General features: G+C 47.5%; 1 protein-coding gene and 1 pseudogene across 1 annotated transcript; both read right to left on the minus strand.

Moving 5' to 3' along the window:
• Positions 1-2,442: 2,442 nt before the first annotated feature.
• LOC117859584 (uncharacterized) lies at positions 2,443-7,385 on the minus strand (annotated as a pseudogene).
• Positions 7,386-7,513: 128 nt separating this feature from the next.
• LOC117861009 (protein PHR1-LIKE 2) lies at positions 7,514-18,421 on the minus strand. The gene is made up of 6 exons (XM_034744461.2): positions 18,066-18,421; positions 10,723-10,799; positions 10,585-10,639; positions 8,834-8,903; positions 8,640-8,709; positions 7,514-8,147 (listed from the first exon to the last, which is right to left on the minus strand). Exons 1-6 carry the CDS (start codon positions 18,277-18,279, stop codon positions 7,845-7,847), a joined length of 789 nt encoding a protein of 262 aa, XP_034600352.1. The 5' UTR covers positions 18,280-18,421; the 3' UTR covers positions 7,514-7,844.
• Between the last annotated feature and the right edge of the window lie 1,519 nt (positions 18,422-19,940).

The following is a 19,940-nucleotide window of genomic DNA, read 5'->3' on the forward strand; positions in this document are numbered from 1 at the left end:
AAGTTTCAGATACATATTATACTGATCACTTGATCAGCTCCAGAGACATACTCTTCGAAGATATAGCTTCATTCACTCCAGAGGTAAGCAAAATCAGCGTCACCCCAGTTCATCTGCAAGGCAACAAACACAATCTTCTTAGATCAAAGCAATGATCGTCCATCTAATCCTGAAACATCAAGCAAGCGCTTGACATATATTAGAAAGTTAAGAAATTGTAGATGAAAGAAACGTTCCCAAATGTATGGATGTATGAAAACTCAACCCATTTAAGCAATGCGTAAACACCTATGTGATGAACAAGGTCAATTATCTATATGATTAATTGTTAAAGATAGACTCTGGAAATTTTAACCTCTGTTTGGATTAAAACGTGTATGGCAGATAATGCTGGTTGCTGTACCATACGTGAGGCCTCTTGTTACTGTAAACCAACTCTAACTCATCGATAAATATAACTCAAGGCAGATCATGCTTTCCAGCAGCAAACTGTTGAATTTGCACTATGTGATCCAAAAGGAGGTCTACAGAATTTGCCTAGTGGGATTGATTTCATGATTTAGGATAATTAGAGTTATCTGGAGATTAGAGTGTTGAGGGACAAAAAGGGTCCAACTATTCATCTATAGAATAGTTAAGAAGCAAATAAATTTATTCTCACTTTAATTTGACAATAGGGAAAAAATTGCAGAACTTGTATGTCTCAACTGATGGCATTGCAGCAGCAAGTTAATAAACTTTTAAAGACTGGATTGAACAGATCTATTATTCACATGGCAATAGCCTGACCAATCTGACAAGTTGACAACTACGGTCCTGTTTTTTATTCGTTTTCTGGAACTCGCTTATCTGTCAAGCAGGCTTGCTGTCTGAAGAATCTGATGTCTGAATAAGCTGGGTGTTTGGCAATCCTGATTATTTTGTGTCAATTGTCTATCCTAGTTGGTAAATTGACCTGAATGCCCCTGAGGCTGATAATAGCTCATTTTTGCTGTGAATCTGAGGAGAAGACAATAATTCTAATGTCTTTGGAGTTTGTTAAATAAAAATTGCATTACAATAATATGAAATTGATAGGATAGATCGGTCTAGTATGGAAACATCCGTCATGGGTACAACAACGAATCACGAAATCATAGCGACAGCAATAGCATCACACAATGCACCCATATCCATGTCATCTCCTAAAGCAGCACCACCACCATCTGTGCTAGGTTGGGTTGGATCAGCATCATCTTCCTCAAAATTCTGTTCAAAATGCGCATCATATACGGCACTATCTCTAATGAAATTGTGAAGGGCCATACAAGCAACTATAATTTTGGACTGCAGCTTGTTAACCAGGGCAAATTCAAGAGAATGTGCCACTTCATCTTTAGAACTTCAAATGATCACTCAATCACATTTCTAAGTGATGAATGTGTATGATTAAACACTTATTTCAATCCCACCGGATGCTGACTATGCTGCCATTCAGAAACATGATACCTATGTCCATTGTAGGGTGCAAGAAATCCTTTTCTATTAGGATATCCAGAGTCAACAAGATAGTACTTGTATGCATGTTATATTTATATGTTATATCACAATGAGCAAATATTCTCTCGAAAATAAATTGCAACATAACTCATTCTTACCATCGGGAGGATGTGGAAATTGTTCCTTGTATGTGAGAAGCGTGTCTAATAATACATGAGTATCATGGATAGAATCAGGCCAACCAGTGACAACAAATGTGAACCGCATATCAAAGTCACATACCGCCATGACATTTTGTGAAGGATACCCATGCCGGCCAATGTATTTCGGTTGATCAGCTAATGGCACAGTTACAGGTATATGGGTACCATCTATTGCTCCTATGCAATCTTTGAAATGAGGTCAGAACCTTGCTTCTTGTAGTTTAGGATGAACAGTAGAAAATTGTGGGTCCTTAGGTCTCACAATATCAACAGCTAATCTCATGATAGATTCAAGAACCTCTTCAAATTTCCTACTAACAGTTTCTAATGAGCGACAAAAATTATTCTTGCATTGCCTAGAAGATTGAGGTGCACCACAAGCTCATAGAAACATTCCTAATGCTTCCTTGCTACAAAATTGTCTACTTGATCTCAATCCATAATCTTGTACTAAGGTGTCATGAAGACTTAAGAAAACTGACCTCCTCATTCTGAACATGTTAAAGCACTCCATTGAATCTTGTAGTTGCAACTCAACCCACTGTATTCCAGTCATCCTTGGTATCGTAGTAGTAATCTTCTTCTTGTTCATACTAGATGATGCCATGTAGTCCAGACCAAGCATTGCCACTATGTAATCATCATTAGTATCATCAGATTCATCGACATCCATGGTATGAACAGAGTCACTATTGCCTTCACATTCACTAATTGCACTAGAGGTACTCATCAAAAAAAATGCAAGTATGTCAAAAAGCACTAACCAGATAATCAGATGAATTTTTATTGGTACAACACAACTGATAAAAGATACATAGTCTCACACAGTATACTTAGGAAATTGAAATAATGTCTCACACAACATAAGGGAAACGAAAGAGAAATGGCACAATAATGCAAGACCCTAGTGCTTCTTCCTTATCTCCCAAGCCCTCCTCATCCAATTCAACCTCCCATTTTATGTCTTCAATGTAATGAACACATCACGGTTCTCCTTTTTTTAAGAAGTTGTGTGGCATAGAAGTGTTCATCACTCCCCTCCTCAGCCCCATCCTTGATGACTTGATCCAACATACTTCCAATCTCATCTCTAACGTGATCAACAACTTGTGAAGTGGCTGAATGTTTACTACTTTGAACTTTCAACTCATATGCATCGATCAAATGCTTCATGCACTGGTCTCTAAAAGTCTTCTTCTTCTTTCCTTTAGGGGAACTAGGAGCTGGCCTTTTTGGAGCCCTCCGCTCAGAACTTGTTGGGGTCTTAGGTGCCTCCCTATCAATGTTGCCCCCAACATCAGCAACATCATGTTCATCAACATCAACATTGCCATCACCACTTGGAACATATGAAGTCTCATTTGTAACAATGAAAGATTTAAACATGATTCGCATCTGATCCTCGTACTCAAGCGGGGCTGTTCTGAACCAGATACAACCTTACATAGCTAATAAAATATCACCAAAACAGCATCCCATTAGACCTTCTGTTCAAAACAAACAACGTGTATGTGAACTATCTCTAATCGTAGTGTTAGTGGGCTCACCGCATTTTGTTCTTCCCACCATTCATTATCAGCCACAATACAACCAGTAACAGGATCTCTTCCCAATCCGGTTGCTCTCAAGTTCAAAGTCTTCCATTGAGTATACATTTTTTTCAATATATCCCACTTGTTCTTCATTTGAGTCTTATCATATGGGCTCTTGGTACGCTCATAAAACTTTCTAACAAGATTTGCATATCCCACCGCATTCAAACATTGTTGCGGCCGATTGAAAGCAAGTACTTCCACACAAATATCATTGAAAGCTTTCGTGGCAAATGAATCCCATTTTGCCATAATCTTTAACGACTTTTCCATCTAAAATTTGATTATAGTATTGTACAATTAAATATAAATCTAGAATCTTGTTTAATGACCATGAACTGAGAGCATCATTAATCAAGAAGTACTACTATGCAATCCACAATCTGCCATTTGCGCAATCCATCAAAAAAATTCACAGCAATTTTACCTTGCTCTTGCTCTTGCGCAATCCTTCTCAACAGCAGCACCTTCTTCTCAACAGCAACACCTAGGGGGAGCCAGCACCTGCGAGAAAACAGCAGGGGTCAGCACACAGGGCCAAACAGCAGGGGGTCAGCACACAGGGCCAGCACACAGGGGACGGACGGGATCTGTAGGAACAGCAACAGGGTGGCGGATGGGATCTGCGGGCCAGCACCTTCAGCATCTGCGGGCAGTAATAGCAGCAGGCGGACGGGATCTACGAGCCAATGCCTACAGGCAGGAACAGCAGCAGGCGGACAGGAACTCCTGTAGGAACAGCAGCAGGCGAGCAGGAACAGTAGCAGGCGGACAGGAACTCCTGTAGGAACAGCAGCAGGCGAGCAGGAACAGTAGCAGGCGGGCGAACGGGATCTGCTCAGCAGGGAGGAGCCGGGCTAGATCTGGGCAGGGAACCGGTGGAGGGTGGTGGCCGGAGTCGGCGGCGGACAGACGCGGGGAACGGACGGCAGGTGTTAGTGGGGTGAGAGGTATCAGGGAAAAATTGGTCCGCTTGCGGGAGAAGCATCCCAGAGGCCGCGTACAGTTGAATCGGAGCGGTAGTTCTATTTTGGATTGTGGGCTAAGCGGCTTGGTGGGTAAGCAAGAAATAAGGAAAGCGTTTGAGTGGGCTTATGGCTTATTTCCACCGATCAGCGGGAAATAAGCGGATACAAAAGGACCTACACCTGCTAAGGATCCATTCCACCTGCCAAGTAGACCAATCACAAGAGGCGAGCTCGGGCCAAGAAATTCGATGAAACACGTTTATGAGTAGTGAAAGCAGGGCAGCTAGTAGAATTCGTAGACCAAGCACTTCCCAGTTGGAGTGAGCCAGATTCCTTTGCTAAAGCATTACTTGGGCAAACTGAATTCTAGTTTCAAGGTGCCTTTTCATTATTCATACAATGTTTGCACGAGGGGAAATGCTCCATGGATGTCCAAATAGAACCCAAGTGGAACCAAAATATATCTTTTCAAGGATTTTAAAAACTTCTCACAAGTGACAACTACAGCAATTCAACAGAAAAAAAAACTTTTCTTTTGTAAACACAATCAAAATACTATCCAAAAGTGACAACTACAGCAATTCAGTCCTCACGACGCGCATGTTCCCCTCGTACCGCGCCCGCATGCCGGCCAGCAGCTTGATGGTGGAGAAAGCCCAATTTTTTGTTTTTTAGCTTTTTTTTTAAGATTCTCACAAATAGATTCCAGACGGAAACATTTCAAAATCTAGACCGTGCTTACACGTCTCAGCACCAAAGGGTTTGGCGTCAAGATCGTTGTGCCGTCGGTGACGTGGGTGCTAATATGGCAGGGGGCTTGGCGCTAGCGTCGATGGCGCCAAGCTTGACGCCAAGCTTGCCGCCATAGATCTTGGCGCCAAGCTGTTACCCCATAGCTCTCGACGTTTCAAATGAAATATATATAATTATTCCGAGAAGCAAGTTAGGATGTGTGCATTTTATTCCAAAGGTCTGATTTCGAATCCCAATCTTTTTTGCTATTTTTTTCTCCCTCCCTCCGCGAGCGCGGCAACGAAGGCAAAAAAAAAACAACAGGACTGGCCAACTGAACGCCACGAGATGCAGAGGTTGACTCTGTCAGTGAGCAGTGGCAGTTGTGATCCAGTGTGGACTCTGCATTATTGTTCAGACCAAAACGAATTATGGCACGATAATTACAGATTAAAAGTGCTTATATAATAATCTAAATGAGAAAAAAATACAGAGGGCAGCAGAGAACAACGGCAAATACAAGGCTTAACCGCCTAAAGGTCAAATCAAGATGGTACAAAGAAGACTGAACATGCCTTCTGGATTTCAGAGTTTGCTCAAACAGCCATGATGGTCCGGGGGCAGTTGTCGACGGAGCAGGCCATGACGTCTGGGTAGTCGCGCGAGATGGTGAAGTGGTCATACACGTTGCCATCACGGCTCTTCTTGTACTCGAACACAGAGAAACCCAGACCTCGCTGGGTAGTCGCGCTCGAGGGAGAAACCCTTCGTTGCCGCGCTCGCGGAGGGAGGAAGAAAAAAAATAGCAAAAAGCTTCAATGCTGGGATTCAAACCCAGACCTTTTGAAATAAAATATGCACATCCTAACTAGCTGAATTGTAGTGTGATTTGTTGCCTGCTTCTATGAATAATTATACATGTTTCATTCGAAACACCAAGAGCTATGGGGTACCAGCTCGGTGTAAGATCTACGGTGCCAAGCTTGATGTCAAGATCTATGACGCCAAGCTTGGTACCATTGACGCTGGCGCCAAGCCCCCTGCCATGCCAGCACCCACGTCACCGACAGCGCAACAACCTTGGCGTCAAACCATCTAGCATCAAGACGTGTAAGCTTGACGCCAGCATGGATAGAGTCAAGCTAAGGATCCAGATTTTGAAATATTTTTTGTTAGGAGCCTATTTATGAGAATCTTAAAAAAAAATAAAAAACAAAAAAAAAGTCGGGAGAAAGCCTTGACGCGGGTGTCGAGCGCCATGAGGTACTCACTGGCCTCGTGTTCCTCGTCGTCGATCACCCAGTAGACGCACCCGTTGGCGTGCATGTCGTAGCCGACGCTGCCGAGCATCGTCATGATGGACCTGCCGCCGACGTCGGCGTAGGGGTGGACGGTCCACCCCCCGGAGTGCGAGGAGAAGACGAGGAGGCGCGGGCCCCACATGAAGTAAGTCACAACGATCACCTCGAAGGAGAGGCGGCCATCGGTGAGCAGTAGCGAGGCGCCCAGGTACGCGCTCTCGTGGAGGGGGGCGTCGCCGATGAGGACGGAGCGGCCGGTGACGGGGTCGCAGACGACGAAGTGGCTGGGGATCTGCAGACGGTCGTGGGCGGAGAAGCTGGCGCAGAAGAGGAGGATGCCGTCGCGGGTGTCGGCGAGGGCCCAGCGCTCGACATCGGGTAGGGAGTCGAGGGAGAAGTTGATGCAGCGGCTGACGACGCCGGAGAGCCCCGGGGGCTCCGGGTTGCTCGTGAAGAAGGTGGGGCTCAAGATCTCCCCAATAAGGACGCCGTTGACCTTCTCGACGATGAACCCGTCGTTGCAGATGAAGAAGCCGAGGAGCGGAGGCGGGTGGAGGCGCCGGAACAGGCGGAGCAAGGCCGGGGAGGAGGCGACGCGGCGCCAGTGCCGGCAGACGGCCGCGGCGCGCGCGAGGTAGCCGGGGAGGGGAGGCGAAGGAGGATCGCAGCGAGGGAGCGGTCGTTGAGGCCGGCCGTGTGGTCCATCCCCGCCGCCTACGCGGCGGCGGCGGCGGGAGGCGGGAGCGCCGTCCTTTTCCCGCGCATTCTCGAGAGTCGAGATGTCTGTTCACGGACTTGGGAAATTTTGGCGCCGATGTGTATTATTATCTTGAGAAATGCGGGGGAAGTGGGATGAGGAGGACGTGGGCTGGTGGTCGTGGGCTCTCCACGGGGCGTTTGGGCCAGACGTGGCAAGGGCAGCTCGCGATAACTGGGTCGTTTTTTAAATTCTAAACTCAAATAATGGAGCGAATATAAACGTGCCGAAATTCGAATACCAGGATTAAAGGATAGCATAATAATGCAATAGAATGCTCATGTTTTTGTATACTAGCAAAATATCAAGGACTCTGATGTCTGATCACCTCGAATGTCAAAATCCAATGTCTCTGGACCCGTCTCCGCCATATCTAAAGGTGTAGAGTTTTGATACTGTGCTTTCCACATGTACACAGTTCCAGTAGCGAGAAACTACCCACATCGATGAAATATGCACAAAAAAAAAAAGCAAGCTAACATTTGCAGTGGCACAGCTCCACATAACCCGAGCGTGTTGAACAAGATGTTATAACACGGAATTCTACAACAGTTTAGACAACAAGCGAATTACTTGATCTTGTCCATCAGGCATTAGATGTTAACAAGGGTCGGTCTAGATTGGACGAAATAGACCAAGATAACCTTGTTCTTTACATGTGCTACAGTTGCAGGACGATGGGGACTACACCTCCACAGATCTTAGACGTAACTCCTCTGATTTTCCCAGAATGTAACCAGGTCAAGCATCACAGCATGTTGGCAATCTATTTCAGCGTCAGGTCATGCATTGCACCGAGCTAGCAATGTACCTCAGCGTGACTTGCGCTTCAGTTCTGGTGGCTTCTGGGAGATGTCGATGGCAACATGCGGAAGGGCTTTGCCTCCTCCAGGGCTGAGCAGGCTAACCGCGCTGACAGAGAGCTGGTGGAAGACTGATGGGCTCAAGGGATCTGCAGGGCTAAACATAACCCCAGCAGAGGCCAGATCCGGCAGGTCTCGGTCAGATATGCTGATGCCACTCAGTTGCTCAGATACTATCTTGAATGCCTTATCTAGTATTGCGTCGATGTACTTCTGGTTCGCCTCCATTCGGATCTGCATATGCTTCTGGACCTGTTAAATGCAAAAATGCATTAAAACGGATATTATTAGGAGACTACATTGATTAGTTTCAAATGAAGTCAAAGAAAGGCATGTGGATAGATTGATTCAACTTGGCTCCTGGAATTGTTAACCCAAGGCTTGAATGTCTTAAAAGAGAACAGCTAGAATGAGTTCATTTGGTTCATTTTTTATTAGGAAGAGGTTGTTTCAAGCCTGCAGTCAGCTGTCCTTAGTCAACTAACCCACAACACAGTTTGCTCGTGGCAGATTACAGATTAGTAGATAGGGGAAGTATGGTTTCCCCTCTTAGGTAGGAAGCACTCAAACATGTGGAACTACTGTGAGTTCTAAATGGCAAGGCAGTTAAAACAACAAACATACAACTCAAAGCAAAAGCAGTATTTGGTTAATTACTATCTACTTATTATTAAATTTGCTAAGGCCACGAGTGAATTAAATGACTTTAAGAAAAGACAAGGCGGAGTTGGAACTCTTAGTTACCTCCACTTGCTCATGCAATCTTCGTTGCACTTCCATTTGTGCTCTCAGTGCTTCTTTAAGTTCTTGACTCCTATACAAAAGTAATAGTACCATGAAATTTCTCTAGGGCTCACAAGCAACATAAAACTCCTAATATGCACATGATCGAGAAATAAGGATAAATAAATTTGCTAGATATGTGTGATGCAGCTTACTCTTTCACATCTGGAGTAGAACCTCTAGGAGACGAATTTGTTCCACTCTGAGCTTCCATAAGGTAGGAAGCTGTAATTGCGAGGGAAGGCCACAGATGTCATTATGAATCGACATAACATTACAATGTTATGCTTACAGTAAAATGATTATACACAGGGCACAAGAGCTCAAATGCAAACAGTGTTCAAACAAGTTTTAGTGCTAACAGTGAATCTGATACAAGATATGGAAATTATTGAAAAACCTACCGTCTAATATAACTCTCCATATAAGTTGTATTTTAAGTTCAAAGTGTGGGATGATATAAAACTGTAGAAAAAGGCATGAAATATCGTTCAAGGCCTGCCGAGTTGACCATAAAGATGTGAGTAGAAATCATGAGTGAGGGTAGGAAGTAACAAGAAAACGCACCACCAACTCTATTGCTCAGATTCAGAACTAGAGTCCTACAGAAACAATTTCCTAAATGAACTCATAAATGCAGATAGGCAAAAGTATGTTTGAGAGACCATACCACCCAAATCTGTATAAAAAGAGTGATCAACAAGATGATTTTGAAGTTTTAAGGTATTACACTATGGAAATAGTTCACAGTTTACATACAAAAATGGGATGTAGATTGATCCATCCATTATTCCGTCCAATGCACGTTAAACTTGAATCCAAGATCATGATAAGCTATAAACCAAATAATCCAGCGAATCTCCACACTCCATATCAACGACTATATCTCAAGTGTTGACAGCCACCAGTTTGATTTGCAGAATTGCCACAATTATCCAGCATAACTTAATCAGAGAAACATCAGATCAGGCGTTTTGCTACAAGAAGTAAAGCTCTGAAAACCTGTTCTGAACACTTTTAAAAAATGTTAACTACACATAATTTAGATGTAGAGGATAATACTACTGAAACCTTGAAATCTCAAAGAGAAATGGGAGAGATTTCATCAGATTTTCCTTTCTGCTTTTGCTCCATCATGACCTCTCTTCCACCTTTATCTCCTACTCGTGTCCGCAAATAGTGAAAATGATGATCACCTCACCACCTCCTACAGGATAGGATACACTAGAGAAGGAACTTCATATTGCACCACTTTTACAGCTTTAAATTGTGTGTTGGGTGGCATAAACGCGGATGGAGAACCAGAACTGGCATGGCACAGGGGCTGGCAGTGTGTAGCGTCCCATAACAGAGCACTACTGAACATAATGGCAGAGCAGACGACATAGTTCAGGCAGTGAATAGGGGTGGAAGTGCTATTCAGGATAGGGAAGAATGCCACACAACATCACATGGGCATGCTTTGTCAATGCCAACATCTTACTACTATGAGTTTTTCATACATAGCAATTCATGGGCATTTAAAACTATGGCATATAGATGAAGGAAACAATCCCACATAGTAAGGAAACATGTCTCTAGGAGTAGGGAAACTAATTACCTAACAACCAAATCTTTAATAATAAATATACTTCTCTTGTTACGCATGTCATAGCACACACTGTGGCATTTCAAAGGGGGATGAGTTATCTAAGAGTCTTAACTATGGATGACTTGTATGATGAAATGGAGACTGCTCTTTCATTCGATGCCCTAAGATGTTAATATATCAATAACACACAGCAAGAAAAGGTGTAACATGCCAGTTCAGAATTTTTTTTTCTCGAACAACGCAGGAGAGCTGCATGTCATTTCATTAAGAAGAGATGCCAGTTCAAAGTATCATCAATACTTATACATAACTTACCATCTTTGGATTGCTCTGTCAACTCTTTGCCGGACTGTCTTCCCAGTCTGTATTTCTGGTTAGTAGAAATAAGAAGTAAACTTTTCAAGTTGCACTTTTGAAATTACCGGAGAAATATGCATGAGGAAATGCTTGTACCTGAAGATGGCTTTTCAAGTGAAAAAGGGTGAGGCCCTTCACACCCATTGTCCTCATGATAGCTTTTGGTGTTGCTTCTGCAAGATTGATATTGCAATCAGTTTAACAATGATATGTTATTGTTGAAATGTCAAACTAAGATTACCAGTACATGCAACCTAACAACAGCACCTGGCTCAGCATCCTACAAATGCATACTAGCAAGGAATAAAGTCTGCAGACAAGCTCGCAGTTGGTGACACTGGTTGCCCCATATGTGATATTTAAACAACTTTATTACCTAAGTTAAACTATAGAAAATGGAACGGAGTCAGCTATATATTTATGCCTCCTGATAAATTTGACATTTACCGATGACTCCATTAATCACTTTTGGAAAACTGAAACTCTACAACAGAAAAAATAACAAAAACAAACAAAAAAATCAACGTAAACCGCAAGGTTTTGAAAGTCACACATATTTAACAAATAGCAAAAAAAAAAGTAAGTGAAAGCAATGGAGATTGCGTGGAATAGTAGATTGATTAAATGAGAGATAGAGGTTACATATATATAGGGGTGAGGAGATCTTGAGGCTTATAGAAACAGAACCAATCAAGATCTCCTCCTATCTCTAACTAACCATATCTAGGGCCGGCCAGGCTTAAAGCCCACGGCACAGATCCCATACACACGTATGACATACATACTGTCTAAACCCCCCCCCCTTCAGTCGAAGCGTCGATGGATCGGACGTTGAGACTGGACCTAAACTCCGTGAAGACCAAAGAAGGCAGCCCCTTGGTGAAAACGTCAACGAACTGAGATGTCGTCGGGACATGAAGGACGTGAACATCACCAAGAGCAACGCGCTCCCGAACAAAGTGCAGATCAATCTCCACATGCTTGGTGCGCTGATGCTAAACCGGGTTGGAGGACATGTAGATTGTATTGATGTTGTCATAATACACCAAGGTAGCCTACCGCGGGGGGGGGGGGGGGGGGGGGTGCAGCTCACCCAAGAGCTGGCGCAGCCAAGTTGCTTCTACAACGGCATTAGCAACGGCGCGATACTCAGCCTCAACACTGGATCGAGAGACGGTGTTATGACGCTTGGACGACCACGAGAGGAGATCGTTGCCGAGAAACATTGCATAGCCCGAGGTGGACTTGCAAGTGTCAGGACAACCAGCCCAGTCACCATCAGAATAAACCACCAGGTCCAACTGAGAGGAGAGGGGCGCAGAAACAGGCCAAGGTGAAGGGTGCCACGGATGTATCGAAGAATGTGCTTCAAAGCAGCGAGGTGGGGCTCACGAGGGTCATGCATGTGAAGGCACACCTGCTGAACAGCGTTTGCAATATCCGGTCCAGTGAAAGTGAGATACTGAAGAGCTCCTGCTAGACTTCGAAAATCTGTAGAGTTCTTGAGAGGCACACCATCGGCTGATAGCTTTGGCTTCAAATCTACCGGTGTACTGCAAGGTTTGCACTCAGACATCCCAGCGCGATCCAGAATCTCAAGCATGTACCATCGCTAGGGGAGGAAAAGACCACCATTCATGCGCTAACGTGCATACCCAAGAAGTGGTGCCACTCACCGAGATCCTTCATAGCAAACTCTTGTTGAAGAGCATCAATAGTCCGTCGAAGTAGAGCCGTGGACGAAGCTGTGAGTACGATGTCATCCACATACAGGAGAAGATAGACCATATCACTGCCACGATGATAGACGAACAGGGAAGTGTCCGTCTTGGCCTCCACAAAGCCGAGCTGAAGCAGGAACGAAGCAAAGCGACTATACCAGGCCCTAGCGGCCTGCTTAAGACCATATAGAGACCGATTCAGGCGACAGACGAAGTCCAAAGGAGCTAAATCCTCAAAACCAGAAGGCTGAGCGCAGTAGACCATCTCAGACAGGGTACAATGCAAGAAAGCATTCTTCACATCGAGCTGATGGATCGGCCAATGGCGAGAGAGGGCCAAGGACAGAACTGTCCGAACTGTAGCAGGCTTCACCACTAGGCTAAATGTCTCAGCTAAATCAACACCGGGTCGCTGAGTGAAACCCCGAAGAACCCATCGCGCTTTGTAGCGTTCCAAAGAGCCATCTGCCTTGAACTTGTGCTTGAACACCCACTTGACAATCACCACATTGGCACGGGAGGGACGAGGGATGAGATCCCAAGTGTTGTTTGCCTGGAGAGCAGCAAACTCCTCCTGCATGGCTGCCCGCCAATTGGGGTCGGCAAGGGCAGCTCGGTAACTCCGTGGAACCGGCGACAGGGATGCAGCTTGAAACAGGGCCGGCAGGCGCAAACCGGACTTGGCGCGAGTTGTCATGGCATGCTGATTTGCCACTAGATGGACAGCGACCGCTCCAGGAGGAAGGCGAGGCGGACCGACAGGACCAGGTGCGTGCACTGTAATGCGCAGTGGAGGGGACCGACACGAGGGGCGGACCGGTCCATGAACCGAGCGCCTGGAGTACGTCTGAAGTGGTAGCTGGCGGTGGCCGGCTGGGGCTAGCGGCGAGGCACCCGGAGCAGCCAGGCACTGGTCAACCTGGGCCGGATGAGGGGCAGCCGGAGCCGGCTGCTAGACGAGACCAGTTGATCAGCCTGGGCCGGCTGAGGCGGCGACTGCTGGGCGGCTGTGGCCACCTGAGGAGCGGCGTGAACGCTTGAGGCAAGCGCGCAGGGCAGAGGAGCAGCCACGGCTGGCTGCGGGTCCAACGGGAGAACGTGAGCACAGTGAGGAGAGACATGAGGAGCACGTGAGGAGAGACGGCGTCGGCACCTTCCACACGTGGCTATGCGGGAAACGCGCTAGGGGAGAAGCCGTCGTGGACAACCGCACATGGTTGTGCAGAGGGCGCACCAGGGGAGGCGCCACCGGTGCCAGCCGCACGTGGCTGTGCAGAAGGCGCGCCTAAGGAGGTGCCGCCGGAGTCAGCCGCACGTGGCCGTGCGGAGGGCGCGCCGCCGGTGTCAGCCACACGTGGCTGTGCAGGGAGTGCACCAGGTGATCCTGCAGGGAGAAAATAGCGTGACGGCCCTAGTGGGATGGCCACGACACTAGCGGGATCGGCCAAAAACTCGAAATCCTCATGAGTCGATGGCGAAGTGTCTTCGGAGAAGGGGAAGGAGGACTCCTCAAAGATGACATGTCGAGAAATTATGATGCGGTTCGATAGACGGTCAAGACAGAGGTATCCCTTGTGGTGTGGCGAGTATCGAGGAAGACACAGAGTTGAACGAGGAGCGAGTTTGTGGCGAGGTTGTGGCAGATACGTTGGGGTAGCACTTACAGCTGTAGACACGAAGATGCTCATACAATGGCGAGGACCCGAAAAGAGCAAGATAGGGCGTGGAGAACCCGAGTGTCTTGGTGGGCAGAATGTTCAAGAGGTATGTTGCCATTCTAAGTGCCTCAACCCAATAGGAGGGGGAATGCTGGCCTGGAACAGCAGGGAGCGAACGACATTGTTAGTGGTACGAATCATGCGTTCAGCTTTACCGTTTTGAGGCAAAGTGTAGGGGCAGGACATGCGGAGATGGATGCCGTGAGAAAGAAAGCGCGGGCACTGGAGTTGTCGAACTCGCGGCCATTGTCGCACTGTACACCCTTGACTGTAATGCCGAACTGTGAATGAACATATGAGAAAAAGTTGGCGAGAGTAGTGAAGGTGTCAAACTTGAGTCGTAGCGGGAACGTCCATAGATAATGCAAGCAATCATCAAGAATAACCAGATAATATTTGAAACCCGAAACACTAACAATAGGTGAGGTCCATAGGTCACAATGTATTAACTGAAAATTGTGTGTAGCTCGCAAAAAGGAAGACGAACATGACAACCTAACTGACACACATGACAAAGAGTATCACTAGCACTTTTATTACAGGGGATAGTGGACGAGTATGCTATCTTAGATAGGACTTCATGACCCGGGTATCCTAGGCGACGATGCCAGAGCAGCGAAGATGCTTCAGCATGAAAGGAGGAAGCCGGGAGGCGCAGCAGGCAGATCCTTCACAGAACATCCAAAAGGGTCAAACTCCACAGAAGAATTATTATCGGAAGTGAACTGGCGTACAGAAATAAGATTCTTAATAAGGGTCGACGAGACGAGGAGATTATTAAGATGGAGCGTGTGAGCAAGGGGGTAACGCCAGTCTAAGTGACAGGGCGTAAGCTGTTGTTTCCAACAATAATGGAGGATGGAGAAGACAAATGGGAAGTGAAGGAGCGGGAGAGGATACCAACGTCGGATGCCATATGGTTGGTGGCACCGGAGTCGAAGTACCACGCGTGCTGCTGTGGTTGCTGGAGAGACATGGTGCTGAAGTTCACCGCGAGAGTCTGCTGATCCCAACCAGGCAAACCAGCCACAAGGCTGTACAGGCTAGGTAGCGGGATCCCCCACTGGCCGTGGGACCTAGCCAGCAAGGTCTGCGGTTGCTGCTGGCCATACAGTGCCTGGGGCTAACCATACAGCGCCTGCTGCTGTGCGGCGAGAGCCTGCTACTGCTGGATCAGAAGCGCCTGGTGCTGCTGTTGTCGTTCGGCAGGCGGGACTGCATGGTGCTGAAGATCCCCGGGGACCGAGCCACATCTGGATGGCACCGGTCCAGGGATGGTAGAAGGGGGGCCAGGGAGCTCCCTAGGCCGCGCTGGATTGCCCAGCGCCTCGGAGTTGGAACCGACAGCGCCGCCTACATTGCCGGTGCCACTGTTGCCACCGCCCCCGTTGCTGCCTTTGCCACCGTGCTTGCCTCGTTTGCCGCCCCCGGAACCAGAGGGAGGCTGCTACAGCATGGAGGGAGCACTAGCCTTGGAGTTTGCTGCACTGTAGGAGGCGAGGAAGGTGCCGGCGTGCTCGATCTTGTCCATGGTAATCTCCTCCAGCTGCAGATCGTTCCTCACCTGAAGGGGCGACTGCAACGGAGATGTCGCCTGACATCCTTGAAGCGCCCGTTGAGGCCCCGGATCACGTTCAGGACAAGTGTCCGGTCCGTGATGTATTCGCCAAGGTCACAAAGGGAGTCCGCCATGGTCTTGAAGCGGTAGCAGTAGTCAGTGATGGAGAGATCGCCTTGGGAGAAGTTGCGGAATTCAGCATCGAGGAAGAGAGCCTGCGTCTCTCAATTGCCGAGGAACTGGGACTCAAGAGCGAGCCAAGTCGCACAAGCAGTAGCACCGTGCTCCATGACAACGTCAGCAAGCTCAGGGGAGAGGGTTCCCACGAGCCAAGAGCGGACGACGCAGTCCATCTGCACCCAGTCCAGGAAGCCAAGAGCGGCAGCGGCGGAGAAGACGTGATTCTGCAAGGAGTACTTGCCGAGGGTCAGCAAGAAAGCTTCACGCCACCGAGGGAAGTTGGTGGAGGTGACGTCGAGGACGAGGGGCACAAGGTGGCGGATGTTCTGGACCGTCACGGCCTGCGCGTGAAGGTTGATGATGGCGGCCGCCTCGTGTTGGAGCAGAACCTCGCGGGGGATGTCATCGACGACGGAGATGTCGGCGTCGGCGGCGGGCACCTCCGGCTAAGGTGGATTGGCGCGACGCACTCGCGGGCGGCACGCTTGCGGGCGGCGCGCGCACGGGCTTCAGCCTGGTCGCGCTCCTGGAGAGCGGCGGCCACCTCACGGTCGGCGTCCGCGGCGTGGGCGAGCGCAGCGTCGCGGGCGGCCTTGGCCTGCCGTGCGCGCTTCCTCGGCGGCCCGCTCCTCCTCGACGCGCTTGAGAACGGCGGGGTCAAGGGAGGAGGAATCGACGAGGGGAGGGGAGACACCACCAGGGGCCGCGCCAACGGCAGCAGCATCTTGGGCAGGCAGAACGGGGCCTGCCATGGCTGGGCGGCGTGCAGGAGGCGCACGCGCAGAGGGGTGTTGGCGACACACCGGGAAGGCGGTGCCTGGAAGGGAGCAGCGCCGGAGGAGGCTGCTCGCTAAGATGCGGAAGCGATTGGATCGGGAAAAACCCAAACTCGTGATACCATGAAAGCAATGGAGATTGCGTGGAATAGTAGATTGATTAATTGAGAGCTAGAGGTTACATATATATAGGGGTGAGGAGATCTTGAGGCTTATAGAAACAGAACCAATCAAGATCTCCTCCTATCTCTAACTAACCATATCTAGGGCCGGCCAGGCTTAAAGCCCACAGCACAGATCCCATACACACGTATGACATACATACTGTCTAACAGTAAGGAACATCCCAACCACACATTCAAACTTGTAGCTGAAATTGCAAGAAACAAGAGTGCAAGGAAAAGCTGATGCCACCGAGAAGCTAACGAAATAAACTGAAAACATTTATCAAGGAAAAGCTAGCACAACGTAATAGCTAAAAAAGATTATTGGTGACTGGTGAACAGAAAGTAATCTCATGTTTCTGATACCGGAACAGTGCATATTCTAGAAAAGATACTGTTATGGACTGGATTAAAAGAGCATAGGTTTGTGATGCACTTATGATCAACCAAAGAATAATAACAATAATCAGGTTGTGGATATCATCATCAAAATCAAGTCGAAACCATCTTACTAAACTCCACTGTGCACTAATACCAAAGTACCTAACTAAAGATGAGATGCTGTCCATAAAGGCATGAACCACATAGTTAATTTGGTTGTTGTTAAATTTTCTGGAATTCCATCAGATCTTTCGACTTCTGAAACTTAAAATGGCAAACCAACCACCCTTCGGAATATGGCACCAAATCTTCCCAATCTGACTACGAGCAGCATTCAGAACAGCAACTCAAATCCTGACTACAACAGTTGAAATGAAACGAATTTTTGTTGAAATGCAACAGGATGATAGCAAGCCAGGCACTCTCTGAAATGATGGCCGGTTACTTACAGATGCAGACCAAACGGAAAGCTGTACAAGGCATATGCGCTTAAATATTAAAGAGGTCATAAGAATATATAAATTTCACATCAAATATAAATTAACAAGGTGCCTGAAATTCCTCAAGTAGGCCCCCAAATTGTGTGCACAGGATGCCCACCACAATGCAATCCCGTGACCTGAAACTCGAAAGTCATCTGCCCCTAATGGCTAAGGGAGCCACGCATTCAATTGTCCTAAGTCAACTGAAGTTCCACCCTCGTAAGTCCTAACAGACGCGCATTATCAGTCAATTGTCCTAGGCAAAATGCACATTCTGACTGCCGTTGCGCTCAAATCCCACATGGCACTTCCCGTAATAAATTGAACGCTGCAGCCAAACGAGGAAGAAACAGTCGCAGCGGGCGGCCACTTGAAGGCGCAAGAACGAGGCGGGCCAAGAAGAGGATGCGGCGGGAAGGGAGTTCGGGTTGGGGGAGGGAGAGATGTCGGAATGCTCACTGTCGGGCCCGCCGAGCTGGGAGACGGCGTCGACGAAACGGTCGTGGAGGTCGGCCGTCCAGCGGAGCCTGGGCTTGGGGTCGGCCGTCAGCACCACGCTGGGCCCACCGCCGTGCCCGTGCAGCCCCAGCCCGCCGCCGCGCGGCGAATCCTCGGCGCCCGCGGCGTCGGGGCGGCCGCCGCGGCCGGCGTGGTGGATCAGGCCGGGGAACATCTCCCCTGCCGGGACCTCACCTGCCGCGCTTTTGGGGGGCTCTCGCCGCGGCCGGCCCCTCCGACGAAAGCGAGAGGGGAGGAGAAAGATGGAAGCTTTTTTTCTGTTGGGCTGCCGTTCTCCTCCCCTTTTGCTTGCTTGGGCATGTACTAGTTTGCTTGCTGACGCTTTCGGAGTGAGTTTGCGGTTGTTGTTTTTTTCCAAGGCGAGAACGCGAGATTCGATCGGCGGCGCTCACGGACTGGGCTTTCAACGTCGCAGTAGCACAGGAAGCGAAGCCATCATCACACACTAACGAGCCACGCTTCGGTTCCAAGGATGTGCTCTAAACTTTCGGACGGAATGGCGTGCTCCGGCTACACCTCAAACTCCAGGTATGGAAGTGGTCGGTCCGGCATGTCAACCAGGAACCATATCGGTCCCCTTCCGTGCCACAAATACATAGGACCCGCTGAAGAATATTGTAGCAACTTCATAAAAACCATTGAAATTTGAACTTTTGTACCGACTATGTAATAGTAACATTAGATGATATATGCGGCGGATGTCTATGGAAGATTTCTCATTGAATGCTCCGTCGCAAACATTGAAAATCAACTGCTGCAACACTATAAATCAACGCTTGCAACATAAAAAATACATCTATAGTAATGAATGTCCGATTCTAAGATAGAAAATTCCCTCCGCAACATGATACAATATTTGTTTTATGCAACCTCCACGAGGAGGAACAACATTACATAGAACACAAAGTTTGCAACATCAATGCATAACTTTTAAAATATTTAAAAATTATAATCAGAACAGTTTTAAACTACAATTGCAACATTGTTAAAACATATGAATTTTTTAAAAAAATATTAGTAAAATAAATAGAATTAGTTAAATAGATTAAAACAGTGCAACATGAAAATCAACTATCAAAACATCTAGAATAATATTATGCAACATCCTAAAACGTTGTTACAATATCATCTCACATGCCAAACATCTCAAAAAAAATAACCACCGTAACATCATCACATATCTATCGCAACAAAATACGCACATAAAATTTCCACTGCAACATCCGTCCTTGAAGTTGAAACATCTCTCCCGCTGCAACATTATCGTGTGCCCATCGCAATAAAAGTATGCCTAAAAAGTTCCCACTGCACACATGGTAGCTGGGGTTAGGGCATCCGATTTTTAGCTAGGGCATCGGACACCCTAACTAAAACATTAACGTAGATGATTGTGGCGGAACCGCCCAAATTAACCTGACTAAAATGCATTGAAGTTGCCTGACACGCGATTATGCACTTTAAGCAAGTCAACTTGGTCGATCGTCGGATTTCCTCTGGTAAACCACATAACAGGATCGAGAAGCATCGCTCACGCGAAGGTGAGTAGCACAGAGGTTACAACATTCCATCATGACAACATAGTTCAAGAATTTATTACATCAGAGTTTTTGAAATTCAAACCGAAATTTTGCAAGGTTCGAAGTCAAGTAAAACTAGCGGAAGCTAAACATCGATACATGACATCATGACGGAGCCGATCATGACATCAAAAACTCCTTCCTTCGCCGTCCGAGGAAGGATCCCACTCGACGGTCCAGCCTGGGGGAAGCTGGGTCGGCCAAGTGGTACCAACACCCAAGCTATTGACATTACCTG

This window comes from Setaria viridis, chromosome 6 (assembly GCF_005286985.2).
Source record: "Setaria viridis chromosome 6, Setaria_viridis_v4.0, whole genome shotgun sequence".
NCBI lineage: Eukaryota > Viridiplantae > Streptophyta > Magnoliopsida > Poales > Poaceae > Setaria > Setaria viridis.

Bases quoted from the DNA above. Each gene is read 5' to 3' on its own strand.
- LOC117861009 (XM_034744461.2), bottom strand. From the start codon at position 18,279: ATGTTCCCCGGCCTGATCCACCACGCCGGCCGCGGCGGCCGCCCCGAC. The intron at 10,800-18,065 runs GTGAGCATTCCG...TCAATCTTGCAG, and splicing joins CCAGCTCGGCGGGCCCGACA to AAGCAACACCAAAAGCTATC. The intron at 8,148-8,639 runs GTAACTAAGAGT...TGCATTTAACAG, and splicing joins GATTGCATGAGCAAGTGGAG to GTCCAGAAGCATATGCAGAT.